The sequence below is a fragment of the Rhinopithecus roxellana genome, chromosome 2 (genome assembly GCF_007565055.1).
Source record: "Rhinopithecus roxellana isolate Shanxi Qingling chromosome 2, ASM756505v1, whole genome shotgun sequence".
NCBI lineage: Eukaryota > Metazoa > Chordata > Mammalia > Primates > Cercopithecidae > Rhinopithecus > Rhinopithecus roxellana.
The window spans coordinates 155234579-155258927 of record NC_044550.1 but is presented as its reverse complement, the minus strand read 5'-3'; the positions used below and the strand labels follow the sequence as shown (position 1 = coordinate 155258927).

At 44.0% G+C, this 24349-nt stretch overlaps 1 protein-coding gene across 1 annotated transcript in view; it reads left to right on the top strand.

Moving 5' to 3' along the window:
* The window catches only part of STK32B (serine/threonine kinase 32B), a 332155-nt gene that overhangs the window by 242425 nt on the left and 65381 nt on the right, over positions 1-24349 (top strand). The window contains exon 5 of the mRNA XM_010370057.2: positions 13056-13145. Coding sequence (XP_010368359.2) covers positions 13056-13145 — 90 coding nt within the window. The remainder of the gene's footprint in view (positions 1-13055; positions 13146-24349) is intronic.

Sequence of the window (24349 nt, the reverse complement as noted above, 5' to 3'; positions counted from 1 at the left end):
CATTCTCCTTGTGTGCATGTCAGCATCCAAATTTCTCCTTTTGATAAGGACACCAGTCATACTGGATTTGGGACCCACCCCATTTCAATATGACTTCATCATAATGAATGACATCTGTAATGACTCTATTTCCAGATAAGGCCACATTCCGTGGTACATGGGATTTGGACTTTGGTACATGAATTTTGGGGGAAAAGGGACACAATTCAATTCATAACACCCCTATCTTCTCTATGTGGGATTTTAACAATACAAAATAAAACAAGAAAGTGACAAACAGAGACCAAGATATCACCCACATCCCTGAGAAAGGCTAGTAAGGGACCCAGACAGAGACAGATTCACCACCAAGTCCCCCCACCCCCCTGTATGGAGTGAAGGACTGCCCAAGTCAGACCAAGAGCCTGGAGGACCAGGAGAGAGGTCCGATTCCTGGTGAGAGGAACCTGGACAGAGCCAAGCTGAGCAGGGCCAGTTTGCTCACCCTAAATTCACCCTTCACATAATCACTGCACCTCCCCTGGTGGGGGAGTGCTATGGCCTGAATGTTTGTGTCCCCCCAAAATTCAAAGGTTGAAACCCTAATCCCCAAGGTGATGGTGTTAGGAGGTGGAGCTGTGTTAGTCCATTCTCACACTTTTATGAAGAACTACCTGAGACTGGATAATTTATGAAGAAAAGAGGTTTAATTGACTCACAATTCCATAGGCTGTTCAGGAGGCATGTCTAGGGAGACCTCAGGAAACTTATAATCCTGGCAGGAGGGTGAAGGGGAAGCAAGCACGTCTTCACATGGCTGGCAGGAGTTGGGGGAACTGCTACACCCTTTTATAAACAACCAGATCTTGTGAGAACTAATTCATTATTACAAGAACAGCAAAGGGGAAATCTACTCTTATGATCCAATCACCTCCCACCAGGCCCCTCTTCCAACACTGAGGATTATAATTAGACATGAGATTTGGGCACAAACCATATTATTTCACCTCCCGCCCCTCCCAAATATCATGTTCTTCCCACATTTCAAAATACAATCATGCCTTCCCAATAGTCCCACAGAGTCTTAACTCATTCCAGCATTAACTCAAAAGTCCAGAGTCTCATATGAGACAAGGCCAGTCCCTTCCACCTATGAGCCTGTAAAATAAAAAACAAGTTAGTTACTTCCAGGATACAATGGGCATTACAGGCATTGGATAAATACAACTGTTCCAAAAGGGAGAAATCAGCTAAAACAAAGGGGCCTCATGCAAGTCCAAAACCCAGCAGGAAAGTCATTAAAGCTTAAAGCTCAAAAATAATCTCCTTTGACTCCATGTCTCACATCCAGGCCACACTGATGCAAGGGGTGGGTTCCCAAGGCCTTGGGCATCTCTGCTCCTGTTGCTCTGCAGGGTACAGCCCCCTCAGCTGCTTTCACAGGTTGGCAATGAGTGCCTGTGGCTTTTCTAGGTGCATAGTGCAAGCTATGGAGGATATATCATTCTGGGATCTGGAGAACGATGACCCTCTTCTCACAGCTCCATTAGGCAGTGCCTCTGTGGGGGCTCCAACCCCACTTTTCTCCTTCACACTTCTCTAGTAGAAGTTCTTGATGAGGGCTCTACCCCTGCAGCAGACTTCTACCTGGACATCCAGACATTTCCATATATCCTCTTAAATTTAGGTTGAGGCTCTCAAGCCTCAACTCTTACCCTCAGCATACCCACAGGTTTGACACCACGTGGAAACTACCAAGGCTTATGGCTTGCACCCTCTGGAGCAGAAGCCTGAGATGTATCTGGGGCTTTTTAGCCACGGCTGGAGCTGGAGTGGCTGGAATGCAGGGAGCAGTGTCTCAAGGTTAGGCAGGGCAGCAGGGCCCTGGACCTGGCAGCAAAACTAGTTTTTCCTTTTAGGCCTCCAAGCCTCTGATGGGAGGGGCTGCTGCAAAGGTCTCTGGAATGCCTTTGAGGCATTTTCCATTGTCTTGGCTATTACTTATGCAAATTTCTGCAGCCAGCTTGATTTCCTCCCAAGAAAATGGGTTTTTCATTTCTACCACATGGCTGGGCTGCATTTTCCAAACTTTTACATTCTTCCTCCCTTTTAAATACAAGTTCCATTTCCAGGTCATTTTTTTTACTCATGAATATAAGCATAGGCTGTTAGAGGCAGCCAGACTACATCTTGAACATTTTGCTTCTTAGAAATTTCTTCTACCAGATGCCCTAAATCATCACTCTCAAGTTCAAAATTCCACATATCTCTAGGGTCTCCAACCTCTTTGCTAATGCATAAGCAAAGTGACCTTTGCTCCACTTCCCAGTAGGTTCCTCATCTCCATTTGACACCACCTCAGCCTGGACTTCATTATTCATATCACTTTGCATTTTGGTCACAATTTAACAAGTCTCTAGTAAGTTTCAGACTTTCCCTCATCTACCTGTCTTCAGTTGAGACCTCCACACTCTTCCAACCTCTGCCAGTTACCCGGTTCCAAAGTCACTTACACATTTTCAGGTGTCTTTATAGCAGTGCCCCACTCCTGGTACCAATTTTCTATATTAATTTGTTGTCACACTGCTATAAAGAACTACCTGAGACTGAGTAATTTATGAAGAAGAGGTTTAATTGACTCACAGTTCCACAGGCTGTACAGGAGTCATGACTGGGGAGGCCTCAGGGAACTTATAATCATAGTGGAAGCTGAAGGGGAAGCAAGCAAGACTTGACATGACTGGCAGGAGTTTGGGGGGGTGGGGGAAGTGCCACATACTTTTATAAACAGTCAGATCTTGTGAGAACTCACTCACTAGTACAAAAACAGCAAGGGGAAAATCCAACCCCATGATCCAATCACCTCCCACCAGGTCCCTCTTCCAACACTGGTGATTACATGAGATCTGGGTGAGGACACAGACCTAAACCATATCAGAGGCCTTTGAGAGGCGATTAGGTCATGAGGGTGGAACCTTCATGAATGGGATTAGTGCCCTTATTAAAAAGACCCCAGAAAGTTCCCTCACCCCTTCCACCATGTGAAAACACAGCAAGAAGTTGCCGCCTCTGAACCAGGAAGCAGGCCCTTCACAGACACCAAATCTGTCAGGGCCTTGATCTTGGACTAGCCTCCAGAACTGTGAGAAACACATGTCTGTTGTTAATCAGTCTATGACATTCTGTTACAGCAGCCCAAATGGACTAAGATGGGGAATGAAGGAGTGGAAAGAAGCTAATAAGGTACTTAGGACAAATCATTCTGATATGGTTTGGATTTGTGTCCTCACCCAAATCTCATGTCAAATTGTAATCTCCAGTGTTGGAGGTAGGACCTGGTGGGAGATGATGAGATCCTGGGGGTGTTCTCATGAATGAGTGAGTTCTTGTGAGTTCTGGTTGTTTAAAAGTGTGTAGCACAAAATTAATTCAAGATGGATTAGAGACTTAAATGTTAGACCTAATACCATAAAAACCCTAGAAGAAAACTTAGGTAGTACCATTCAGGACATAGGCATGGGCAAGAGCTTCATGTCTAAAACACCAAAAGCAACGGCAGCAAAAGCCAAAATTGACAAATGGGATCTAATTAAACTAAAGAGCTTCTGCACAGCAAAAGAAACTACCATCAGAGTGAACAGGCAACCTACAGAATGGGAGAAAATTTTTGCAATCTACTCATCTGACAAAGGGCTGATATCCAGAATCTACAAAGAACTCAAACAAATTTACAAGAAAAAAACAAACAACCTCATCAAAAAGTGGGCAAAGGATATGAACAGACATTTCTCAAAAGAAGACATTTACAGCCAACAGACACATGAAAAAATGCTCATCATCACTGGCCATCAGAGAAATGCAAATCAAAACCACAATGAGATACCATCTCACACCAGTTAGAATGGCAATCATTAAAAAGTCAGGACACAACAGGTGCTGGAGAGGATGGAGAGGATGTGGAGAAATAGGAACACTTTTACACTGTTGGTGGGATTGTAAACTAGTTCAACCATTATGGAAAAGAGTATGGCAATTCCTCAAGGATCTAGAACTAGATGTACCATATGACCCAGCCATCCCACTACTGGGTATATACCCAAAGGATTATAAATCATGCTGCTATAAAGACACATGCACACGTATGTTTATTGCAGCACTATTCACAATAGCAAAGACTTGGAATCAACCCAAATGTCCATCTGTGACAGACTGGATTAAGAAAATGTGGCACATATACACCATGGAATATTATGCAGCCATAAAAAAGGATGAGTTTGCGTCCTTTGTAGGGACATGGATGCAGCTGGAAACCATCATTCTTAGCAAACTATCACAAGAACAGAAAACCAAACACTGCATATTCTCACTCATAGGTGGGAACTGAACAATGACATCACTTGGACTCGGGAAGGGGAACATCACACACCAGGGCCTATCATGGGGGGGGGGGGAGGGATTGCATTGGGAGTTATACCTGATATAAATGACGAATTGATGGGTGCTGACGAGTTGATGGGTGCAGCACACCAATATGGCACAAGTATACATATGTAACAAACCTGTATGTTATGCACATGTACCCTAGAACTTAAAGTATAATAAAAAAAAAAAGTGTGTAGTACCTTCCCACTCTCCCTCCTCCTCCTTCATCTGTGTGACTTTTCTGCCTCCCTTTTGCCTTCCATCATGATTGTACATTTTCTGAGGCCTCTCCAGAAGCCAAGGAGATGCCACTATGCTTGCTGCACAGCCTGTAGAACCATGAGCCACCAATGAAACCTCTTTTGTTTATAAATTACCTAGTCTCAGGTATCCCTTTATAGCAATGCGAGAACAAACTAATGCATCCTTCTCATGGAAATTGAAAGTGAAGGACAGTCTGTCCCTCCTATATTCCTGCTAACACTGGGTCCAATTCCAGCTTGGCCTGGTAAGAATAATCTTAATTATCGACTGTTCCCAGGACGGTATTTGATACTGATCTGGAGAAACATGTGACCTAGCCCCTGGCTCCATGAGGCACACCTGTCTGGAAAAGAGCCCCATATGATGGAATGAGTTAGGAGCAGAGTAGGGGAAGCAGTGGTCTTGCCACCCCATGACCCAGGGTGGAGGCAGCGCCATCCCTGGGCAGCTGCCTATTCTCAGTTCATTTTGCCTGTCGGAGCTTCATTGCCCTCAAAAGAGAATGGCTTAAAGAAGTAGGAAGACAAGGGGGCTCAGAGTGAAACCTACCTGGGGCTTGAATTCTGGCTCCAGGAGCTTGGATGAGACAGTCACTATCTCAACTGTTTATACCGTGGATGAGATGACTAGACGATGTTCAGACAGGCCCTGCCCCAGCACACTCCTTCATCTATTGAGATTGCTCTGCCCCAAAAAGTTGGCCTCTGTTTGGCTTTCACGAATTCTCACCTGAGTGCATCTCATCAGCAGAATCGAAATCTCGGACAGAACCCTTGCTGCAAGGAGTTAGAAAATGCATTTCCCCCTTCTGGCTCTTGTGATACAGGAAGTAGCAAAGAAAGGAGTGGGAGAGGATGCTAAGTGTGAGAATCTAGTGTCCAACTTGGCACCTCCTGGAGTCATTGCAAGGAGCACATCATAATAGGGAAAGTGTTGCAAAAACTTCTCCAAAATGTTACTAATTGTGATTAATATGATTCATAAAATCACATGCTCAATACAGTGAGATAGAAAGGAAGTGTATTAGGGAGCCTTGGCTCTGCAGCCCTAATGAACGTCAAAAACTACTGGCTTGACATTAAGAACCATGGACATAGAGAAATGATGGAATAAAACTAAAAATTTCTGAGCTCTCTCAAAAGCCTTGAGCTGGGTGCTTTCCATGCAGCATCAGCTCAAACTGGGGGCACATGCCTGGCAGGTTTTATGGAATCAAAGGGTATGGGGGCACCGGAATTAGCTGGGGATGGAAGTGTCCCTCCCACATCTCAGCGAAGGAGTTCAGTAAAGCCCATAAATGTTGCATTTCTTGTCACTGGTTGTTTTCCATTCTTCACCTGTGCGTGGGGGCAGCCTGGAGCAGACAGATGAATTTTTTTAAGGCCCTGCATTCCCACCCCATGACCAAGGTACAGAAGGAAGCCAAAATAAATGGAACAGAAAAAAAAAAATCAAAGGCTCATTTTATTCTTTATCAGGCAAAGACACGTGCCGAAAACATAGTCTTCCTACCGTCATAAGCCAAAAGAAGCTTGGATAAGCTAGTGCCATGGAATTTGATTGGGTTTCTTTTTCCCTTTTGCCATTGTCCTGTGATAAGTTTGCTGTGATCTCCATGAAGATAAATGGGAAGAAAAGAATAGTTCTGTGTGATGCCCAGAATGTTTGATCCTGTGTCCAACAGCGGCAGCCAGTGTTACAATCAGCGCCCACAGCTCCAAAGTGTGATTATTATTAGCAGAGAGCCAGGGTTGCTAGAAATGGCCGGAGCCTACCAGGGGAGGGAGCTGCAGGGCCCACAGCCCTGATTCTCATCTCTTTTGGGCTTCTGCTGCTTCTTTGAAGCAACCCCACTTTGACCTCTGGCTTAGGCATAATTTGGGTCCTGTAAACCAGATGAGATGGGGACAGATGTTCACCTGAGACTTATTCCAAATTCAAGAATGATGAAAGTGAAACAAGCCAGAGAATACTTGAAAGGAGACGACTGCTTGTAGAGTCCCTTTCATGCTAACTCTTGGTCTTCCTTCCTCTAGAGGGAGCTATATTTGCACCCACTCCCAGGAATTTCTAGGGAAGCATGGGACCCGTAAAAGTGTTCACAAAAGGAGCAAGGCCTGCCCCTACAAGCAGACGTTCTATTCTCCCAGGCTGTGGCCTTGGAGGTCCCTGTAAGACAGCCATACCACGCTACAACCAGGCTCGAATTCCTTTGATAAACACCATGTGGGGTTATTCCATCAGGTTGCTGCAGTCTTAAAAGTCAAGAGTTAAAATGGAATGTTGTCAATACTCCTGTGACTGTTACGATATCCCTACAAACAATAAGGAATGAAGAAAGGTGATAGGATTCGACTGCCCCAAGGTCCCTTTCATTTCTGGGTAGTTTACAAATAATAGAAATTTATTTCTCACAGTTCTGGAGGCTGGGAAGTTCAAGATCATGGGCAGATTCAGTGTCTGGTGAGGGCTACTCTCAGCTTCCAAGTTGATATCTTATAGTTGTGTCCTCACATGGCGGAAGATGGAAGATCAAAACAGTGAATGCAGTGTGAGGCCTGTTTCATGAGGTGAATAATCCAATCACCGTCCTAAAAGCCCTGTCTCTTTTTTTTTTTTTTTTTTTTTGAGACAGAGTCTCACTCTATCGCCCAGGCTGGAGTGCAGTGGTGCGATCTCGGCTCACTGCAAGCTCCACCTCCCAGGTTCATGCCAGCCATTCTCCTGCCTCAGCCTCCCAAGTAGCTGGGACTACAGGTGCCAGCCACCATGCCTGGCTAATTTTTTGTATTTTTAGTAGAGACGGGGTTTCACCATGTTAGCCAGGATGGTCTCGATCTCCTGACCTCATGATCCACCTGCCTCAGCCTCCCAAAGTGCTGGGATTACAGGCGTGGGCCACCACGCCCGGCCAGGGCCCCGTCTCTTAATGTAGTTGGCCCTCTGTATCTGTGGGTTCAATTCAACCAACTGTGGATAAAAAAAAAAAATGGTCAAAAATGATTTTGTAGCAGACAAAAAATAACAATGCAACAATAAAAAATAATACAAATACAAACAATATATACAACTAAAAATAGCTACTTGCGTAACCTTTCCATTGTATTAGGCATTATCATTAATCTAGAGATAAAGTATGTGGGAGGTTGTACACAGGTTAAATGAAGCACTAAGACATTTTATTTAAGAGGCTTGATGTCCACAGATTATGGTATTCCTGAGGTGTCCTGGAACCAGTTCCCCATGTGAATACTGATGCATGACTGTAACTGATCACATCGGTGATTAAGTTTCAACATATGAATTTTGACAAATACATTTAAACCGTAGCAGGAGTCCTCACCAAGAACCCAACCATGCTGGCACCCTGATCTCAGACTACTAGCCTTCAGAACTGTGGGAAAGAAATGTCTGTTGTTTAACTCACCCAGTTAAGGGCATTTTGTTGTAGCAACCCAAACTGACTAAGACTTAGAGATACCACTCTCTGTGGTAGTACATTTCCTGGTAGTGGAAGTATGAGCACAAAAACTAGAGTAGAAAAAGCTAGTCTATCAATAGTGTAAATTCTGGGTCAGTTTTGAAGAATTTGTGAAAATCTACCAGGAAGTCAAGAGGGAAGAACATTCCAAGGGGTGTCAAAGGCTTGGAGATGAGATGCATTTCCGTGTGTTCAAAGAAAGGAGAGATGCATGTCTGGAGTACAGGGTACGTAAACAGGCCTGGGAGCATGATTATTGATTGTTGACACTCTATTAGCACTCGTATTAATGGGTCATACACAATGTCCTGGTCTCCTTCTCTTTGATTTTTGGATGTTTTCAGTTTATGGAAAGTCAACCAGTTCATATTTTCACATTTTGTAGTAAACTTTCATTCTCCTGAGAAGGAACTCATAGGAAATCTTCTTGGGCACTGATTTTCCCTTTCCTACATCTTCGGTCACCCATTAGATGAGGCCCACTGGGAAGTCACAGCTTGTCAATTAGCACAGCCAGGGGAAAGCAGAAGTGGAGTCCTGCTGTCTGTCATGCAGGATGTTGCCCACCGTACCTGAATTCCTGGGTGGAAACAGCACGTCTCTTCCAGAGAATCCCTGAAGGCCAGGAGGTAACAAGGTGAGGCCCCGGCTCTGTAGGAGGAGAGTGGGACAGGGGGAAAAGCCCCGCTCTGGCTTCAGCACATATCAGCCTTGAGACCTTGGTTCTGACACTAGTGACTGGAACGTCAGGTTATTCTTCTGTAAAGACAAGGATAGTAATACCCTCCTCTCAGAAGCACTTGAAGGATTAAGATGAGACTTGACATCTATTCCATACCAGTTATTAACCCTAAATAACAGTGGCTTAAAGGAGCCAGGGGTTGCATTTTTCCCCCTCTTTATAAGTTTCCCTGCTTTGGTGCTTGCCCCTGTAATCCATTCACAGCAGCTGAAAGAGTATTCAAAATTGAGTCCGATCGTATCTAAACCCTCTCACATGGAGTAAAAGCCACCATCCTCTCAGCCCAGAAGGCCTGACACATTTTGCCCTTCCCTTCCTGAGCTCCCTTCCCACTCCCTCCCTTTTTCTCCCTGGCATCTTTGCTTTCCCTTGTGTGCTGACGGTCCCCTCTGCCAGCTGCCCTCTTCCTCCAGAGTTTTGAAACTGTGTTGACAGCTTGCTTTCCTCTTCAGATCTTTGCTCAAATGTCCTGTTCTCAGTTCCTAACCATCCTGTCTAGCCCTATAACTATCCCACAAGGCCCCTATTAATATTAGCCTCTTCTTACAGATGAGGAATCTGAGGCTTTCAGAGCTTAAATAACCTGTGTAAGTCACATAGTCATTAAGTGTCTGCGTCAGTTGGGATACCACCAGTGGAAAGGAACAAAGAGCCCAACTTAAACAGTCCTAAATAGTAAAGGATGTTTTTTAGCTGAAGTTCAGTGGAATGAGGCTTCAGGCAGGGTTTGATCAGGCTCTGGCACCATTTCTCTGCTATACTTGAAGCTCTACCTTCTCCATGGACAGCCTACATCTTTATACTGTTTTTCCTTGTGGTCACAAATAGCTTCTGCAGTTCTAGGGAATCATATCCATGCATGACACTGTCCAAAGACAAAGAATATCATTTTGGGTAGCTCCTGAAAATTGGAAAATTATAAGAGAAATAACACTTAAAACAAAATTAACATATTATTTGCATTTTTAAAACTTCTTTATCACAAAAGGCACTATAAACAAAGTCAAAACACAAACAATAGGCTAGGAGAAAATATTTGCAACACACCTAGCAGAGGAAAGGGCAAATGTATCTTGAAGACAAGGAGCTCCCAGTGAAAACTGACCAAGGTTCCGAGAGGCTTATCACATGGGAAATGGACAGCCTCCTCTGCAGCGAGATAACATTTCTCACCATATAATTTGCAAAACATGGAATCACTGATAACAACGAGTGCTGCAAAGTGCAGAGAAATACACATCCCCTTATTCTGTTTATAGTGCCATCTATTATAACTTTTTAGAACATAATATGCATACCCCTGAACTCAGCAATCCCACTTCTGGGGATTTATTCAGTCGAAATAAAAGTACTAATGTGTAAAGATATATTCAGGAATCCTTGTCACATATTCTATAGTAACAAGACAAACAATTAAGCAAGCAAAGTTGGAAACAACATGAATACCCATAGTAGGGAATTGCTGGATAAATGATACATTGTGTGATACAAACATACTATAGAATACTGTGTAACTATAGGTCCATGGCTTCTTATCTGAAACCCTTGGGGCAGATATGTTTTCATAATTCAGAATTTTTTTCAGAAGTAAAAATTCATTTATATTAAATAATATATATGGTAATATAAAATAACATGTTTAACATAATATGTAATAATATCTTAAATAATATATTTTTATACTATGTAATACTCCATAGAGGTTTGTGGGAACACCTTGTAATCAAATACATTAATATTTCTACAGCAAAACATGGATATTCATCCAAAATGGAATAAATAAAACTGAAAAAGAATGTTTCAGGTCAAATCTTACCACCAAAATAATTATGGAAAAAATTGGACTTAGAATGGGGGATAAAGGATTGTGGATGTCATAGGTAGACCTATGTATACTAGCTTGGGGGACGTTGGGGGGCATTCTGGGTGTACATTCTTAGGCACACTCCATGATACATGGCTAAATTCAAAAGTAACTTTTAGAGTGATCTGTGAAGTATGATCTCATTATTGCAAGAACAAACCAAAGCCCCCATATATATGGATATGCATTTGCATAAGCAAAGAGAAATCACGGAGGAGCCAGATGAATTGTGTGATTGATTACATGGGGGTAGGAGAGACATTGAGGGGCTTAAATGGGTAACCCAAAAACATGTTTGTATTCTTTCACTTATTTTAATGAGCTGGCATCACTTTCATAATGAAAATATCAAACTTTTGAAAGAGGGGGAAGGTGCAAGAAAACCATACAAAAGCCGTTTTTGAGAGCTTCATAGTCCTCTTGCAATGCTGACATGTGCCACCGTGTGTGGAACTATGTGGGTATAGGGCACGGCAATGACCAAAGCATACACTCACCTTCACATGCCTCAAAGTGCAAAACAGTAATGAGTTTTCTTTCTTGCTGGTATTAGAAATAAGGGAATAGGAGGATGCAGGGGATAGACTGGTCCTCGCTGGAGAAGATGGGTTTTGAGCCACTCCTTGGCAGGATAATAATGCTAAGAGCAGACACTTATCAGAAGCTTCCCTACTTCCTGCATGTCAGCTTCACTCTAACTGTTTCATGTGTATAAACTCCCTGATTTCTGCAACAGCCTTCTGATATGGGTATTTTATTATCATCATCCCCATTTTATAGGCGAGGAAACTCAAGCCCAGGGAGATTAAGTTATTTGCCCGAGGTTATACAGCTTCTCCCAACAAAGCTGAGGCCCAAACCAAGACAGTCTGGCTCAGAGTGTGTGCACCCAACTACTACTACATACTGCCACTTTTCAGACAAGACCATGGATGGTTGAATGGAGACATACCCATTGCAGCCACAGGGAGGGGCCTGAGGAAGCCCCAGAGTCTAAAGCAGCCAGGATATGTTCTAGGAATGTTACCTATGTAGGAATACTGTGCCTCCCAGCAAAGACCTGGCTGGATGCCTTAAGCTTCATTCACAAGTACCTGAAGAGGATTATGGATCCTCACTGATGCACCTTGCTGCTGCATCTCACCTAGGATCACTGGACAGATAGCTGGCTGAGCAGCTTGCTCACACATCAGTGCTGGCAGTTGAGTCTGAGATTAGAGGGTTGTATGTTGCACTGCTGATGCTCTTTTTGTCCACTGTAGCTGATCACATCAGGCATGCCCCTCCCATATGTAGTCCCATGGGCTTCTCAGCATGCCTCAATGCACCTGCTCCAGAATGTGTTTTCCCGTCTCTTGATGATACCTTCCAAGTCCCTCAAAGTCAATTTTGCATGTGCCACCCATCTATGCATTTAAGTCCTACATCCCAAATGCCACTCTCAGGTTTGGTGAAAATCCAACCAGCCATTTTCACATGATATGATGACAGACAAATAGAGAGAAATGTAATTGCAGTTATAACTATTATCCAAGGCTCTCTGAGCTGGAGTTGTATGTGTACCAAATTCCCCAAAAAGCAAGTACTGACCAAAATTTCCCAGAAAACAAGTACTGACCATTGGGTGCTTCCTTCCTCCCTGTCCGCTTCCTTCCTTCTCTTCTGTTTCCCTCCTTTACCTGCACATCACTGAGTTTCCTTCCCTCCTTCTCTTTCCCTCTACCTTCCTTGTCATGTTTCTTGAACACCTACTTTGTAGGTGCACCCAGCCTATCCATGCCGATCTGCTGCCATCACTTCAGCCTGGATGAAAGGTGGTCTCAACTCCCCACCCTTCTCCCTACTAAATTAATCAACTACAGTACTAAGGTCTCCAGTGACCATAGCGGACCAACAGCAGAACAAGCAGTGTCCTCTGGGTGGGAGAATCCTTCACCCACCCCTGCCCCAGCCACGGCCCACCTACAGTTGTCCTGAGAGAAGGGGTCTGGAGTGACCTGTCTCATTTCTTTCCAAGAGCTTTAGTTCTCCACATCAGTGTCTCCAAACTTTTAATCCATAAAAAAATGTGTCCTGCCCCTCAGTATATTTAGGTAAAAATAATATGCATGTTATTAAATGAATGAATTTACATTCTGAAACATGCACACAAAATAAACATTTGTAAAGTATCAGATAAGATAGTATTATAAATAAAAGTTCTAACGTTTTCTTCCTGGTATCCCACCTTGCAAACCACAGCTTTAAATAACCCAGCGGCCTGCAGACCATGCTAACTGGAGTTTCTGTTTCTGTATTTGCAGGACATGTTCACATTACAGACTTCAACATAGCGACGGTAGTGAAAGGAGCAGAAAGGACTTCCTCCATGGCTGGCACCAAGCCCTACATGGGTGAGTGTTCCAGGCCCCTTCTTTTCATGTGATCAGGCTCAATGCCTAAGACTCAGCATCCTTCTCTTGTTTCATCTGCCGCTGCCCGCTGCCACACACCCTCCTCCCATGCTCCCATGAGGCTCCACAGTTCCCAGTAGATACAATGCTCTCTCGAAGCTCTGAACCTTTTCCAAGCTGTCTCCTCTGCTAGACAACCCCTCCCCTCTTGGTTTTTCTAGAGGACTCCTGCTCAGCCAGAGAGCCATGGCTCAGGCTTGAGAGGGTGGCAAACAAAACAAGTATTTTCTTTTCTATTTACGTTCAGTATTTTCCAGAATTTAACTTGGTGGTGGTCATTCTGGGTCTATATTCTTCGGCACATGGTGTTCTTTCAATGTGCAGTTTTAAATGGTTTTTTTAAAGGAATTTTTATGGAATTATCATTTTTAGGATGCATTCTGTTCTCTTGCTTTTATTTTCTTGGTTATGGATGCTTCTTATCTGAATGCTGGATCTTCTTTGCCAGTCTTCAACATTTCTCACTGTCCCTCAAATCTTTATTACCTCTTCCTTCATTTCTTTAAAAATGTTCTCATTGTTACATTTCTCTTTCTCCCAAGGCATTATCTATTGTGTTTATTTATTTCGTGCATTTTCTAGTGAAGTCTTCATTTCTGCAATCCTTTTCCCTTGATTTCTTTCTCCCTAAGTTCTCTCACCTGATTTCTGAGTTTTTTATTCTAATTTATGTTGTTTTTCATGTCTTATATACTTTTGTTAATGCCTTTATTACGTGTTAATTCTGAATATCTATATTGTTATCAATTACTGTGTAACAAACTGTCAAAACATAGTGGTTTAGGACAATCACAATGTTATTTCTCGCAATTCTTTTGGTTGACCAAGTGTTTTCTCTTCAGGTTTGGCTCGGTTCACTCATGAAAATGCATTCAGCTGGTAGGTCAGATGGGAGCTGGGTTCAGCTAGGACAGCTGAGATGAACATACCACTCTTTCTCTATGTGGTCTTTCATCATCAAAGTGGCTAGAGTGAACTTCCTCACATGCAGTTTCAAGATGGTAGAGCAGTTCCCCCATGCTTATCAGGACTCTGCCTGCTTCACATTTCCTGATGTTCAGTTGGTCAAGGCAAGTCACATAGCCAACCACATGGAAGGGAACTGCGTGGAGCATGGGTATCAGAAGGCTGATGCATGGGGGAACCGTGAATGAAACAACCCATCACTGTGTCTTTTAACTCTTTTGAAACGCAGTCTATAGGTTCGTTCTGTTTTATCAGCACATCTTTCTGTGTGTTTGTATTGCAGTGGTGGCATTCTGCTCTTCATTCTCCTTTTACTTGTAAGAACTTGGTATGGAATTTGACTTTGATACTTTTCTGTTGCTCTTTCGTTTCAGTAATTGTTGATGATTACTAATATATCCTATGCATGAGTTTTATGCCTAGATAATCCACATTTACCATTACAAATAATATAAGAAATACATGTTTAAGGCTAGAAACTGTAATCAGTGCTGCACAAAGGTGCACAAACATTTACAGCCCAAATTTCTCCATATCTTTCTTCCAAAGGTTACTGCTTTTAATGTTTTCCTTTTATTTTCCTTTTTCAAATGGAAGAAGGAGGCCTTAGGCAGCATAGAATCTGATAACTGGATGAAGCATTTATAGGCGATACCAAACCAGAGGTGCAACTTTTGCTGCAGAAAACTAACCACTGGGATGAGGAGTCCACCATCTTGGCTGAACTCTGTGCTGCTCTCTGTCATTCAGCAGTGAAAATGCCCTGTTTCCAGTTTGGCCTCACTTATCTCTGGCCAGATTGTGCCTTATAGGGCACCGTATATTGAATTAAACAACCAAAATCTTTCTTCCCCAACCTCATAAACAGCACCTAAAACCGCCTGGAGGAGTTAAGAGTTGCACATGGGTATTGGAGTGGAGGAGGAGGCTTAGTTTGGACGTGGTGGAGGGTTTGAATTCCACATGACCTGAGGAAGAAGAGACCTCCCTAAGCCCTTGGCGAAACCTGAATTCCAATCTATCTTCATGAACACTAGGGTTTTGGGGATCCACTATAACCTTCTTATTATCTTCCTTACAGATTTAAAAAGATATGACTATTTCCCTGGAAGGATAAATTCCACCTTTGGACTTGAGATCAAAATAGAGCCAGCTGAGGGGCCTCCAGCAAGAGAGAGGGGTAGAAATTGCTCATTTTATGTGAACTTTGTTTTTCTAAACTTTTAGAAGATGGTGTGGTTCAGGATCGCATTCTTAACTTAACAGACCTATCTCTTGTGTTGTTTTGTGAAGTGTCAAAATCTAAGGCAGCTTGCTATCCAGGTTTCCTGGCTTTGTTCTCCTCTCCCATTTTTATCTGGAGTTCCTGTTTCCTTTGTCTGTAGAGTCCTTGTCCTGATGCATTTTGGTTCCCCTTCACACAGTTTTCCCTTGCGGCTTTTTTCTGGAAGGATTTGTGACTGGGTGGATTATAGACTTTTGATGTCCCAGACTCTTCCACCTCCTTCAGAATTTATCAAGAGCCCTTTCAATGCCCCGGATACTAGACTGGGCAAACTCCTACCAGCTTCAGCTGCTGTGCTCAGAGTGGTCAGCTGTGTTTCCCAGTGAATACCTGCTGAGTATCTTGGAGTTCTTTGTTTTCTGGTCCATAGAATGCTGCTTTGCTGCTTCTCTTGGTTTCTGTGTAGAAATCACTACCATGCACTTCTTGTCACTGTTGGTGTTTTGCTCCTACCCACCTGTATTTTGAGGGTTGTGGGGACAACTTATTTTTGTAGCAAATGCATGCATGAGTTTTTGGTTTAGCAATGTATTTGCTCTGTTTTATATGCAGATTTGGGGAAATTCAAAATCTATACCATCATCTCTCTAGAATCCACTACTCATGTCGTTAATCTTTCATTTATTAAATACATTGAATAAATAACGTTTGGCTACAAATATCCTCAATGGTATAAACAATAGGCAACTTGCTTTTAAGTACTGACTACATGTCAGGCACTGAACTAAGTGCTTTCCACCTATAATTTAGTTTAACGTGAAGATAGGCCCATTAACTATAACCTATAACCTCTTCTAATGCCCTCGAACATGGGATAGACACAAGTATTTCTTTCCATTTTAGAGTTAAGGAAATGGAGGCTTAGGAGGTTGGGTGACTTCCCCATGTTGACATTGTTGGCAAAAGTCAGACCCAGGTAAATGTGACTCCAAAACCTAAGCTCTGAAGTACATCTCAACCTGGCCTGCCATGACAGCAACTCCTTTTTAGCAAAAATGCCAGCAGATATCTATATAAGTGAATTCATTCACTTACAGGTAGTCTCATGGGAGCCTGAACACTTATTCCAACAAGGCTTTTTTTGTTGACGACCTTTCTGAGATCCCTTTCTGGAAGGATCTGGAGCTGGGGCAAATCTGACCGAAGAAGTCACTACCTTGAGATTCAAGAGAGATCAAATGGGCGGGATTCAGCAACTGATGGGATGGAGAATGGGGGCAAAGGCGACTTCCCAGGTCTCTGGATTTTGCAGCAGAGTGGTGCTCACTCTGTAGGGGACACAGCAAGAGCAGTAGGTTTGTGGAGTGGCGTGATGCGGACTGGATATGTGGATGGAAAACCTGCTGGCACTGAGATGCAGCACAGCCAAGGAAGTGGGCGGGATACCCCAAGGAAGATGCAGGAAGGCAGAGAACTGATTCCAAGGCTCAAGAATGCCGTGCTGGAAGGGGCACATGGAGGCTGAGGGGGACATCCCACAGGGGAGTGCCAAGAAGAGAGACATGAGGTAAGGGCAGCAGCTCCCATTAGAAGCCTCCTCGTATTCCTACAGATTTGTTCTGACTGCTTTCACACTGTTTCCAAAAAGCAAACTGATGTCAAGGGGTGTAGATCCTGGACCACTGGAGAAGTTCAAGACAATTTTTGTTTTTGTTTTGTTTTGTTTGAGACAGAGTTTCACTCTTGTCACCCGGGCTAGAATATAATGGCATGATCTTGGCTCACTGCAACCTCTGCCTCCCAGGTTCAAGTGATTCTCCTGCCTCAGCCTCCCAAGTAGCTGGGATTACAGGCACGTGCCACCACGCCTGGCTAATTTTTGTATTTTTAGTAGAGACGAGGTTTTATCACGTTGACCAGGCTGGTCTTGAACTCCTGACATTAGGTGATTCATCTGCCTCAGCCTCCCAAAGTGCTGGGACTGTAGGCGTGAGCCATTGTACCTGGCCACGTTCAACGCAGTTTTCTACCAGCCCTAATGTCTCTGCCTGCACGTGGCGCCATGCCTGACAGACTCACCCGAGCCTCCTCAAAGGCTCTACTTGGGCTTGCTGGCCCCGCTCTCTGCCTCACACTGTCTGAGGCAGCCCAGTCCATGTTCTTGGTCTCCAGGAAAGCAGAGCCATGGGGACCCAGCTGGGCACTCTCCTCCATGGCCCTGCTTTCTAAAGGGAGAAGAAATCTGGCCTGTATTGGGACCTCGCTACCTGCCTGTCTTCACATTTAATCCTCAGAAGATTCACACAACGTTTCTACATCTCTCTTATTTTATGTGTGAGGAACCTGAGGTCCGGAGAGGTTCATTAGCCTGCCCAGGGCCACACAGCTTGTCAGCGAAGGAGCCAGAATTTGAAGCCAAGTCTATTTGCATCTGAAGTCTATGCTTTTGCCGCTACAACAAGCTGCCTTTTTGACACTGAGCTCCTGAATTATAAAGACGACTTTCTCAGCCAAGAAATAAGTTCATTGTCCCAGCTGTAGGTGAGAGTTGGGGCTACTGATGTCCTTCCAATTAGAAAAGCTTCAGGCCTGACTTAATGGCCAAATGTACAGAAGAGATTTTTATAGGCTTTAGAGGACACAGCTGATTTTTCCAACTGGTTATATTTTCAGACATTGTGGTTGGCGAACAGTACCAGTCTGTGGGAGTTTAGTGGGGAAGATGGGGTTAAGGGAGAGCTCTCTCAATAAAGTCAAATCTTGCAGCTCCTGGGGCTGTAAATTCCTAATGCCAAGTGGCAGGTTTGTTTATTTCACTCACTTGAGCTGTTCAGTTCAAAGGCCCAATAACAAGTTCCCAGAATGTTCCCCACACAGATTCAGAAAATGGGCTGATGAGTCAGCTCCCAGAGGTAACTCACAAAAGATGATCCCGGAAGAAAAATTTGCATAGGGCTGAATTTTCCTTAATTAAAAGAGCAGATGGAATTTGCAATTGGAGAAAAAAAAAGATCTCTCTAAAATGTGCCAGATTAGAAGTCAGAATGTTCCAGCAGCCACGCGGGGCTTCAGAGTTTATTAATTTGAGGTGAACTGAAGAGCAGGGCATTCATTCAGTAAACATTTGCAGAGTGTTTAGGAGGTACAGGGCTTAGTTAGGCACTGGGACTGCAGAGGGAAATACTGTTCTCCCAGTCCTCAGGCAGATCGTATGAACATAGTTGTACACAGGTCACAGTCAAGGAGGACGATGGTGTGGCTACTGGAAGGAGGTGCTTCTGGCATGAAAAGGGGGAGGTGAGATCGTTTTGGACAGTTTTAAGACCGGTTCCCGGAGAAGGTGACAATCTGAATTAGGCTTTAAGGAGGTGCTCTGTTGGGTAACGATACAGAGAGGACATTTACACAGATGGAACAGCCCATACAAAGGCATGGAAGAGTGAAGCACCATTGTGTGAAGGGAGAACTTGGCAGCTCCATTGTTTTACAGCTTCTTGGACAAGAGGAGGTGGGGAGGGAGAGAGGAGACAGGCCAAAGCACAGGAGTCTTGAATGCTGTGGTAAGAGACCAGGGAACCAGTGGAAGGTTCAGTGCTGGAGACCACTGAGATCAGACTCATAGGATTAGGCCCTCAAGAGTGGTGACCTTGGAGAAATAGATGAGTAACAGGAAAGCATTAGGGGTCAGGCTCACGGGGGATGGGTCCAGGTGAAGTGTGGGCTTCAGCATGGGGTGGTTGGGTGTCTTCCACTTAGTGGCTGAGTGAACCTGGGTGAATCTCATTACCAGACATAGTGCGCATAAAGCACTTACCATGATGAACACTCAGGAAATGCTGGCCACTGAACCACAGGACCTCTCAGAATCCTCGTCTGAGAAATGGGATTAGTGGTTTATATAGTCAGCCTCAGGAGGTTGTTTTGAGGATTTATTGGCATTAAGCATATAGCATAATGCCTGACGAAAGGTGACGACTACTCAAAACCAGTAGCCAATATTAATGTTGTTCTGATTGCTAATAGTTCAATGATTATTTGGTGTATGCCAAAGACTGGGAACACAGGACTAACTTCAACATTCCCCTGCCTTATGGAACTCACACTCCAGTTGTGGAAACAGACTAACCAAATCCTAGTTCCCTGCAGGGGCTCGGTTGGCCAGGGGATGGTGGGTGCACTAGGGAGATGATAGGGTTGTTGCATTGTCAGCACTCACCAAATGTCAGTTCCCTTCCCCCAGGACACTGCAGTGAGCACAGAGGGATGGTGGTGGTGATGGCAGCAGTGGCCCGTCTGCAGTGGGGAAGATGCAGCCAGGGCTCTGTGCTCCACAGAGCCAGCAGGAGCCAGGAACAGGTGGAAGCCCCGCCACCCCCTTCTGAGTCGGTGAGGTGGGATCCCTGCCCTCCTGGGTGCAGCTGTAGCTGCTCAGCTGCAGCTGCAGACCTGGGCATCCCTGTGCTTTCAGGGAAACCCCATTCCCCCCGTAGGCTCAGGGGCGCCTGTTCCTGCTGCCTGGACTCTCCCTGCTCCTGGTACCCGCTCTGATTTCAGAGTGGGGTTGTGGCCAAGCCTGGGTACATACCAGCTAGGCATGCACATACTCAGGGCAGCAATGACATGCCAGCCCCCTGCTACTTTGGCCCCCTCCAGATACTGGGCACTGACAAGCATGAGAGGGAGGCTGAAGGGGTGCTGAGGATGGCTCATAGCTGGCCTGCAGGAGCCCATCAACACAAACAGCCTGGGCACCATGAACAGTGGCAGGAGGCAGACAGGCTACTGGGTGGAAAGGAGTGGGTCCCCATGAAGCCCCACTTTCAAGCCAGGGATGGTCTGAAGCCTGAGGGCTGGGCTGCCAGTTCTGCTGACCGGAGTGAGAACTTGTGATGCTTTTTCCAGGCCCACCCATGGCCACCCATGGACAATCACCACGTACTTCCTTCCCTCTGAAGCTCATAAAAACCCCAAACTAAGCAAGACTGGGGCAGATGTTGGGACAACCTGCTTGCAGAGAGGAGCTACCCACTGTGGGTGTCCTCGCAGCTGACAGCTGAACAGACATCTGCACAATCTGCCTGTGGAAAGGAGCTACCCACTTCAGGTCTCCTGAGAGCTGTAGTGTAGCTCAATAAAGCACCTCTTTGCGTTGCTTACCCTCCAGTTGTCCATGTACCTCATTCTTCCTGGACACAGGATGAGAACTCAGGACCTGCCAAATGGTGGGAGTGAAAGAGCTGTAACACAAACAGGGCTGAAATATGCCCCCCACCTACTCACCACGTTGTGAACACAAGGAGAGAAGGAGAGAAGAACTGTAGCCCTTCAGGGAGCCCAGACTTAGGAGCTCCCCAAGCCAGGGCTGTGATGCCTTCTTTGGGGCTCTGCAGTTCCTGGCATCTCCAAGCTTCTGGGCACCACCACGTTCCCCAGTGCCCACAGTGAAAGCCACTCACAGTATGCCTCGTCCGGCTGCAGCCTTGCAGGGAACTGGCACTCGTGCCAATACCTGGAGCTGTCCACCCCACCACAGCCAGCATGCCTTCCTGTGTGCAGTGCCCGGACCCCCATGCTCGCTCGCTCATTCAACCCTCACTGCTCTGTGCCTGGCTTGCCCTTGGCAGGCATGGGATCTGGGCCGGTAGCACAAGCTGAGTGCAGCCTGCCAGGCCGAGAGAGCAGAATGAACCATTCGGGCCCGAGGAAAAACTCAGGTGAAGGCGCCAGCAGCCACAGAGGTTTCCGGCTGGGGAGGCAACACCCCAAGGACCCCGTGACAGTGGGGCCGCCATGGCAGTGCTGTGCTCTCCTTGTAGATATTATTGAGGCCAGGGAAAGTGAAGTTTGCTTCCCAGAGAAAGTGGCAAAGCCAGCATTCGGCCCTAGGTCAGTGAAGTTCCACTGCCCATTATCTTTCCTGAGAGCCATTCAGTGATTCATTCATTCATTCAACAGAGATTTGCTGAGCACCTTCGACATGCTAGGCAGTGTTCTATGAGCTGAAAATGCATGTGTGAATAAAACAGAAAGTATTCCTGCCCTCATTGGTTTGGCTGTTTGTGAGGGAAACAGCCACTTTAAAAATCACCAAACTGATAAATATGTAGTTTGAGATGCTTAGTTTTGAGGAATAATTTTCATGCAGTAAAGTGTACTTTTTTAGTGTATAGTTCTCTGAATTCAGACAAACACATACAGTCATAGATAAACACCACAATAAAGATATAGATGGGTTCCATCACCCCCGCAAAAGTTCCTCATTCCCAGTCCCTGGAACCCAGCAATTGATTTTTTTTTTTTTTTTTTTTTTTTTTTTTTTTTTTTTTTTTGAGACGGAGTCTCGCTCTGTCGCCCAGACTGGAGTGCAGTGGCCGGATCTCAGCTCACTGCAAGCTCCGCCTCCTGGGTTTACGCCATTCTCCTGCCTCAGCCTCCCGAGTAGCTGGGACTACAGGCACCCACCACCTCACTCAGCTAGTTTTTTATATTTTTTAGTAGAGACGGGGTTTCTCTGTGTTAGCCAGGATGGTCTCGATCTCCTGACCTCGTGATTCGCCCGTCTCAGCCTCCCAAAGTGCTGAGATTACAGGCTTGAGCCACTGCGCCCGACAATTTTTTACCCCATGATTGTGCCTATTCCAGAGAGTCATATAAATGAGATCATATTGTATGCAGCCTTTTGAATGTGACTTTTTCACTTAGAATGATGTATTTGAGACTTACTCATGTCATGTGTATCAGTAGTGCCTTCCTATTGCTGGATATACATACACATCTGTTCATCAGTTGAGGGGCACTTGAGTTGTTTAGAGTTTTACATATTTATGAATAAAACCATTATGGACATTTGCATACAGGTTTTATATGAGCTGAAATTTCCATTTCTCTGGAATAATGACCTAGAAGTAGGATTGCTGGATCATTTGGTATGAAACTGCAAAATTGGTTTCTAGAATGGCTGGACCACTTTACATTCCCACAAGCAGCAAATGAAAGACCCCGTTGTTCTGCGTCCTCCCCAGGACTTGGTATTGTCCTGTCGCTGAGGTCATTAGACATTCTAACAGGTCAGTCATGATTTCAACTTGCAAATCCCTAGTAACTAATGGGGTTGAGCATCTTTTCACTTGCCGGTTTGACATCCACATATTTTCTATGTGGAATATATGTTCAAGTCATTTGCCCATTAATTTATTGGATTATTTTGGCCAGGCACACTGACTCATGCCTGTAATCTCAGCACTTAGGGAGGCTGAGGCGGGCAGATCACTTGAGACCAGGATTTCGAGACCAGCCTGGCCAATATGGAGAAACCATGTCTCTACTAAAAAATACAAAAAATTAACTGGGTGTGGTGGCATGCACCTATAATCCCACTTACTCAGGAAGCCGAAGACCAGGAGGCAGAGGTTGCAGTGAGCCAAGATCGCACCACTGCACTCCACCCTGGGCAATAGAGCAAGACTCCATCTAAACAAAAAAAAAAGAAAGAAAGAAAAAAAGTTTACTGGATTATTTTATTTTATTACATTTTGAGAGTTTTAAAATATATCCTGGTTAGAATTCCTTTATCAGATATATATTCTAAAAATATTTTCTCCAAGTCAGTGGCTTGTCTTTCTATTATCTTAAAAGAGTCTTCTTAAATTTATTTTTATTTGTTTGACTATTCAAGTGAAGCAGTGGGACTGCTAAAGGAACAAAGAAATTTGTTACCAGTTGTGATCAATTAGTTATAAACACCACTGTACTTAGACCAATTTAAGAGTCTTTTTTAAAAGCAGAAGTTTTAAATTATGATATCAGCTGTAAGGTTTTTGCAGTGCTTCATAAGGTGAAGAAGTTCCCTTCTACTTCCAGTTTATTCAGTTTTTTAAAATCATAAATGCATGTTGAATTTGGTCACATGGCATTTCTAAATCTGTCGAGATAATCCTGTGGTTTCTCTTCTATAGTCTGTTGAAATACTGCTGACTGACTTTGAAATGTTACATCAGCCTTACCTTCCCAGAAGAAACCCTGTTTGCTCATAACGTATCTTTTACATATAATCCTGCAATCAGTGTACTAATATCTTGTTCATAATATTTACATCTGGGTTCTTGAGGAATTTTTGTCCGTGGTTCTATTTTCTTGTAACAAATTGGTGTGGTTGATATTTAGACCACTTATATTTAATGTAATTATTGAGATAATTTTATTTAAATCTACTATCCTGCCTTTTCTTGTATTTGTTTCGTTTGGTCTTGTTCCTCTTTTTCTTCCTTATTTTGTATTAGTTGATCCTTACTTATGATCCACTTTAACTTCTCCATTAGCTTAGTATTTATACCTCTTTAAAAAACAATATACTTCTTCAATTAATCAGAAAACACCTTAAAATCTGTTACAGCATGTGTAATCTTATACCCAAATTCATTATATTCATCCCTTTTTACTATAAATATATAATTCATTGAATTTATTTTTGCTTTAAATAGTCAATTATATTTTGTAGTGGTTAAAACTTAAAGAAACTTTACATTTACCTTCTTTTTGCTATTTTCATATTCTTTCTTTGTGTAGCTTCAATTTCCTAGCAGTTATTATATTCATTCTACCTGGAGGACTTCCTTTAACCATTCTATTAAAATCTACTGGTAATGAATTCTTTCTTTTTTTGGTTTGCTTATATAAGGAAAAGAATCTTTACTTCCTTATATTGCTACAAGATATTTTAACTGGATACAGAACCCTGGGTTAAGAGGGTTTTTTTTTTTTTTTTTCCCCCTTAGTCACTTAAATATTACCACTCCATTGCTTCCGATTTGCAGTGTTACTGACAACAAATCTGCTGTAATTCCTATCCCTGTTCCTCTGTAGGTAATAAGGTTTTTTCCTTCGGCTGACTCCAAGATTTTCTCTCTCTCTTTGGTTTTAGATATGATGTACCAAGGCATATTGCATTTGTTTT